Source organism: Montipora capricornis, chromosome 6 (assembly GCF_036669925.1).
Source record: "Montipora capricornis isolate CH-2021 chromosome 6, ASM3666992v2, whole genome shotgun sequence".
NCBI classification, from domain to species: domain Eukaryota; kingdom Metazoa; phylum Cnidaria; class Anthozoa; order Scleractinia; family Acroporidae; genus Montipora; species Montipora capricornis.
Window position 1 is genome coordinate 19,401,258 of NC_090888.1, and position 7,500 is coordinate 19,408,757.

The 7,500-nt window shown below is 41.2% G+C and overlaps 1 protein-coding gene across 1 annotated transcript in view; it reads left to right on the forward strand.

The window, feature by feature from the left end:
- LOC138051725 (steroid 17-alpha-hydroxylase/17,20 lyase-like) overlaps nt 1-7,500 on the forward strand; it is a 31,478-nt gene that overhangs the window by 10,732 nt on the left and 13,246 nt on the right. The window contains exon 2 of the mRNA XM_068897982.1: nt 3,855-4,012. Coding sequence (XP_068754083.1) covers nt 3,913-4,012 — 100 coding nt within the window. The 5' untranslated portion in view covers nt 3,855-3,912. The remainder of the gene's footprint in view (nt 1-3,854; nt 4,013-7,500) is intronic.

Sequence of the window (7,500 nt, forward strand, 5' to 3'; positions counted from 1 at the left end):
TGAGAGCCAACAGGTTGAGTTTAAATGTGGCTAAGACCGAGTTAATGATAATTGGATCTAGGCAGAGATTAAACACTCAATGTGACGAGGTTGATATACGAATTGATGACGAAATTATCAAGAGAGTAGATCGCACTAAATCCCTTGGTCTTAACATTGATGATCGGCTTTCTTGGTCAAATCATGTAGACGAAATATGCAGGGAAGTTTCCTCAGCTATAGGAGCCTTAAAACGAATACGGCACTTTATCTCAGCTAATACTGCGCTTCAAATTTATAACGCTTTAATATTACCAAATTTTGATTATTGCAGTCCTGTCTGGGACTGCTTAAGTGGCCAGTCAAGTGATATGCTGCAAAAATCACACGCAGCTAAGGTTACCCTTTGATACGAGCTCCAACCTCCTTCTCGATACTCTTAAGTGGGAGAAGCTGTCTCTTCGACGTAAAAACGGAAGCCCTAATTATGTATGAAACAATTCACGATCTTGTCCCGGAATACCTTCAACGCCTTTTCAGTAAACGACATGCTGAATATAACTTGAGAAACGTAGAAGGTAAACTTACTCTACCCAAGCCAAATACTAATTATTCGAAACGAAGTTTCTGTTATAGCGGGGCCTGTTTGTGGAACAATTTGCCCCAATACTTAAGAAATGCTGACTCTATTGGGCAGTTCAAACGCACAATCAAGCAAGTATCTGACCTATCGGATTCCCACACGGCAATCATGTAAAACAGTTGTAAAGCGTTTTTTTTAACTTTTTTTTTAGCTTAACTGATGATTTTCCGTGTTTAAATAAAGTTTACTTACTTACTTACTTACTTACTATTGCTTACCTCACTCATACATTTCTTTTAAGAAGATCGAAATGTTTGTCTGAGTCTACGCAGGGGGCTCATGTGACAAAGTATATTTTTAGTAATAGTGCAAAGCGCTATTACAATGTCTATAAACGTCACATGCTATTATACTTGCGACAACAAAGTACAAAAATGTTTTAAAAGTACGATGAAATCACCGATTTCTGCATGTTCCTGAGCACTTGATCACTCTTCTTTCCAACAAGCCTCTTCACGTTCTCTTCTTGGTGGGCAGAGTACCCTTCCAGAACGTCCATTATAATGTTGAATTGTTCTACCTTATAACCTTTAAACTGCTGTCTCAGCTCATATCGTAGCGGGCCATACTTCCGAGTCTTTTCTGCTTCCTTCTGGCACCGGTTTTCGACCCATGTGCAGCTCATCTCTAATAGGGTGATCTTCTTCTCCTCACGGTTGATAATTCGTGCGTCGATCCTATTTCGCGCACTTGTGCGTTTTCAGCGTAGACGGGGACGTCCCAGAAAGCCTTGTGGTTCTCGTTCTCTTAGAGAGGCTTGGGACAACTTGGGAGTACCAAGGTGGGATCTTGTCAATTAATTAACCCACATTCTGCAACCTGCAAGGACATAAGGGTCACTTTCAAGCTCTTTTGTGTACATTCTGCACTTCAGGTCATCGTTAGTCGTTGAACCTATCTTCCTGCTATAATATACTTTGTTCGGTAGCAATTGTTCGTGTAGCTCATTCATTCCTGCTATAACGTGGGATGGACAAGAGTTCCAGTTCTTAAACCATTCAAAGCACTTGTCGCTTATGTTGTCATCCTTCCAGCGCTCATTTATTATCATTATCGTTGTCATTGTTATTGTCATTGTCAACGAAACCATGTTTTAACCTTGTGTTTATCTCTTCGACACTCCAAACTCTTGGCTCCTGTGAAGATCTTCTAAAATTTCTTTTAAAATGTTCTTTAAAACTTCGGTGAAAAGAAAAAGTATTAAAAAAAGTTTTGGCAGATTAATTTCGCTCTATGTCGAGCCTCTTCAAGGCATTGAAGAGGCTCGACATAGAGCGAAATTAATCTGCCAAAACTTTTTTAATCCTTCTTCCTTTTACCGAAGTTTTAAAGAACATTTTAAAAGAAATTTTAGAAGATCTTCACAGGAGCCAAGAGTTTGGAGTGTCGCAGAGATAAACACAAGGTTAAAATATGGTTTCGTTGACAAAATCCTGCCTGACATCAGCGCATAAAATTAGTAGAAATTGTCATTGTCATTGTCATTATTATATGTATCACGCAATCAATGATGCGTAATGCGGCTGGCCACGATATTTTGTGGTCCGCGTTTATGTTATTTTTCCTCCTTTACGGACAACTGTTCTGCCCGATAGAACTGTCTAGATGACGTCTAAATGGGGTAGCTCATCGCTGGAGTGGTTTTGATTATGTGAAATTGACGAACGTAAGGGAAATTCAATTTGAAGATTATTTATCCTGGGTTTCGCTGGTTTTCCGATGCGAAAGTTTAGTCGATCATTTGCATGGTCATTTGCATGCTGATTGCGATCTATTGTATTGGCTGCCCTGGAATTCAAACAATGATTTTCTTGGACGCTTCATTGCGTTGCTGGGCTCCTCAAACACTCGTCGTGGTTCGCTAAAGATCAAGTTAAAGCGACCCAAAAGACCGTGTGCTTACTAAGCGAACTCGAATGCGACTTTCCATCTTATTCTGTAGGCGACTTGGTGTTTAAATTGAATCCAGGCCCTGATCGTAGGATTACAACAATAGTTTCTTTAAATCGAATGGTTAAGAATGGAGACCTGCGCAGTAGACATTCTCTTCCAAATGGATCTAATTAGCACAATCTTCGTTCTTTGGATCGCGTCAGTGTTGCTCCTAAATTTTCGTTCAACAGGGAATTCACCTCGTGCCTTATGAACGCTCTTTCATTATGCAACAAAACTCTTATTATTAAACATGGCTGCATATGAAAGGAAGTTAAGTGACTATTGGAGAGCTCTGTCCGAATGGTTATCGTCTCCTGCACGCCCGACGATCAGTAGGACGGGGCGGAGGCGTGGGCGTTCTTTACAAACAAGGTATTGGCTCTAAAACAAGGTTATGTGAGCATCCTTTTGCATTATTTGAATGCATGGATGTCACTTTTGTTGCTCGTAAGAGTCTGAGAGCAATCGTTGTTTACCGTCCCCCGGTGGGTGCTTCAGTTGCAGTCTTTCTGGAGGAATTTTCTAGTCTATTGCAAGAGTCTCAGACTGTAATATGCTCAGAAGAGCTTTTGATATACGGGGATTTTAACTTCCATATTGACGACAAGGCCGAATGGGACGCTACACGATTTAGAGAGCTTTTGGATTTGTTCAATTTAAAGCAACATGTGTGTGTACCCACCCATAAACGAGGTCATATATTGGACTTGGTCATTACAAGGAATGAGACTGAGGGTGCCTTAGGCCTAAAGAATGTTACAGTCATGGAACAGTTTATCTCGGATCATAAGGTTGTTTGCTTTAATTTGAATTTACGGAAACCATTAAATGAGAGGAGGACTGTCGTCTCTCGTAAATTAAAGAGTTTTGATTTTGATGCTTTCAATGAGATGATTGGATCGTCAGGTTTGTCGGATGATTGTGTCTCGCAAAGTCATGATTGAGTCGTTGGCAAGGAACGATGATGAGGTCTTATGCAAGGCTTTGGACAGGTTGGCACCTAAAAGAACTCGCACCATTGTCATTCGACCTAATGCTCCTTGGTATAATGAGAAGCATATGTTAGCATATCTTATGAACCAAGAAAACAAAAAGTCTCTTGAAAGCATCACGTGATTTGTGGGAAAACAAAACGTACAAACTAAAAAAGTCTTGCTATCAGTCCACAACAAGCAATTTTCCATATTTTTTTTCCACCCTGTCACTCTTCATTGTGTGAGAAAGAAGTCCTATTGTTTCCTACAATAACTTCATTTTCTGAACATTTTTCGGTTATTCTAATTCTTTTATTTTGTAGTCTGAGAAAATACTACGGCGGTGATTTTTCTTTGAAACTTGGAAGCTTCAAGTTCCTGATGGTGTCAACGCCTGAGGCTGTAAAGGAGGTTCTACTGACGAAATCTGTTATTTACGCTGGAAGACCACTAACACGTGGTGCGTCGGAGTTTTCCTTAGGTAGGTCGTAAATTGATAAAAAAATATTGTCAGGAGCGGTTCACATGCGTCTTAAATTTTCCAGTCGGGAAGGCGGCTCTGAATACGCTCCGCGGAAAACTGTCTTTGCAAAGAATCTCGCCATAATTAATTAAAGTAAAAAAAAAGGGTTTACTGAGTTCGTTTTTGAGATTTAAGCATTTCAAAATTTAGACAATGAAGGGTGAAATGAAGAAACTATCCTCGCACTTATCTGCAACAAAAAACGACGTGAAAAATCAAAATCCTTAAACAGTTGTACTAAATGATTAAACAAACAAGTGTACTTAGTACTCCATAACTGTACTCATTGTATAGCGTACGGTGAGGGTTACCCTGCAATGGACTAGCATCCTTTCAAAGCGGGGCTTGGAGAGTAGAATACTCTCAGTCGGTTCATGCTAGTTGAAAACCGTTTAAATTTAGCTCCGGCCCTTTGAGCCTCAGCAGCCTTTAAGTGAATTTGCCTTGCCTTTCCTCGGAGAATACCAGTTTTTTTTTTCTTACCCTAAGTTACAAGGACGTTATTTTTGCTGATTATGGTCCTACATGGAAGTTCTACCGTAAACTGTTCATGACTGCACTTCGTCAATATCTTTCCAACACCCCTCTTATAGAAAACCGAGTTACAACCCAGGCAGAAAAATTGATACGATTCATGGAAGAGGAAAAGGGAGAGCTTTTCGATCCTGCTGATTGCTTAATGAAAGCCGTGGCTAATGTTATTTGCAAAATTACTTTCAGAGGTGTCTCCGATACTCAAAGTCCAGACTTAGACAGGATGTTGAAGCTAAACGAGGCCTTCGTAGGAAACGTCGATGATTTTCAGAAAATTGTTGTTTTGAATTTTTTCCCCTGGGTGCGTTATTTGCCAATAAGGACCTACGAGCGTTGGGCGGCACCCGTCTGGGAAGTACACGAGATAATTCGAAAACGATTAAAGGAAACGAAAGAAAATTTTGACCCCACAGAACCAGTTGAAGATTTGATTTCAGCTATCCTTCGCGCCCAACGCGACTTTGAAGCAGAGTGCAAATCGGAGGAGGAAAAAGCTGATCTTTTTTCCGACGATCGCTTCGTTACAACCGTTCATGATATGTTTTTTGCCGGCTATGAAACCACGAGCACTGCATTGAGATTCGTGTTAGCCTTCATGGTAATGCACCCAAAATACCAAGAAGACATTCATTGCGAATTAGATGACGTACTTGGCGACAGACGACCGACATTGGATGACCAACCTGATCTTCCCCTTGTCCAAGCAGCGATCCTGGAGTTACTGAGGGTCGGCAATATAGTTCCATTAGCTTTACCTCATAAAGCCATTGAAGATACAACGCTTCGTGGATACCGTGTTCCTAAGGACACTATCGTCTATGCCAACACAGAGGCAGTTCACACGAATCCGCAATGCTGGGAAGATCCAACCGTATTCAACCCCTAACGCCATATTGACGAGAACGGAAAACTAGTGGCAAACCCTGATAATTTCTTTCCCTTTAGTGGTGGGCGCCGTGTCTGTGCTGGAGAAGCCCTGGCCAAAATTGAGCTCTTCCTTTTCACCTCGCTTTTGTTTCAACACTTCACCTTCGTTGCCGAGGAAGGCTATCAGGTTCAGATAAAGGGAGCCATATTACAGTTTCCTGTTCGTTACAAGCTACGTGCAATCAAGCGAAAGCCTTGAGGAACTGACCTGATTGTCTATATTATCCCTGGATTTTCACATTTGTTTAGGGCCTCCACAGACGAGCCTATGACTATTTACAGTCGAGAATTTAATTGAAACGATAACTGTCAGTGTTAGAAAATGCATTTCCACTTGCGAAAAATTCAGTTTTCGATAACCGGTACGTTTCGCGGGAGCCCAATGACTTACTTGCAACGCGCATGCTTATATCAGGAGAATGAAGAACGGCTGACTTTTGCGTCTCTGTGTAATCGATAACGTGTTCACAAACGAGAGAAAGGGAAAGAAAGGGAATCATTGATAACAAAACGGCCGCTTTTGTCATCGACAAATGAGGTACTTCTCCTTTTGGAAAGAAAATTACTTAACCGGCTTGTCGTCGACTGCTTGGTTTTTTTTCTATTAGAACTCAATAACTCGATTCACACACGCGATGTTTTGTCAAAGATAATTTCTTGTTATCGGCAGCAAAAAATGTTATCCATAACAACTTGCTTCGTTGGAAGAGACCTTTACTGTGGTTGTATAGTGATGTGTCCGCATCGTGTAGTGTAACCATAGTTTCGAATCATCTTCCGAACGAGGAGTGTGGTCCTCTTAAGCTCCAAATCCAAATCAATCAAATCCAAGCTCCAAATCAAATCAATCAATGACGTTGACAAAGATATCCCGAGTAGTCTTGGCATCAAATCAAGCAAATTTGCTGACGATCTAACACTTTACCAAATAGCACCCTTACACTCAGAAAGTTATATGCAGGAAGGAGTGGATGGGGTGAAATTATGGGCAGATAGGAACAAGATGGAACCAAGAGAAAATGAGGGGACAGAGAGGGAGGCTCCCGGTCCAGCCCTTGGGATATGTCATGTCCACGAAAGTTATTTTTAGATGAGCGGAAGTCTTCCGAGACGTCCGCATGCAGGCTTACCTCGGTCCGATGTTTGAAAGAAAATAAATATTCATCAGCCTTCCACGTGCGCCGTCATTTTCTCTTTTCACTAAGAACCTGAGAGCGAGGCAAGACTGCATACAGACGTCTCGGAAGATAGTCTTCCGCTAGAACAAAGACTTCTGCTCGTCTAAAAATAACTTTCGTGGACATAACATATCCCGGCCAACGCCCTGAGCCTCCCTCTCTGTCTCCTCATTTTCTCTTGATGGAACTGAATGCCAAGAAAACGAAAGACATGTGGTCTTCCTTTAAGAAACACAGTGATAACCCTCCTCACTTATGCATTAACGATATGGTGATTGACAGAGAAACAGAATTCAAACTGCTAGGTGCTGTAATCCAGGACAACCTCAAATGGAACTCACATCTCATGTGTACTCAAGAAAGCTAACAAACGTATCTATCATATTAGGGCATGCAATTTAAGAAAGCCCATCTTCCTGATGAAGTTGGTCATACGACCTACACAACAAAAATCAGACCTTTGCTTGAGTATGCGTGCCCTATTTTGGGAGGTATTCCTGACTATCTTTCCCTGGAGCTTCAAAGAGTACAGGCCCGTTGTTTAAAGATCCTCGGCCTTCCAAAAGATGCCCTCGAAACACCAGCAAGTAGAAGAAGCAACCTTACCAAAAACGAGCTGGAACGGATGATGAAGAGCGATACCTTTAAACACTTATTTAAACAATCTGATCATAGCTATAATCTCAGACACAAAAAATGTAATCAAGTGCCCTTATCACGTACAGTGAGACACCAGCAATCATTTGTCCCAAGAGCACTAAGACTATAGTAACTTTTAGATCTTATTATTACATTATATATGCACTT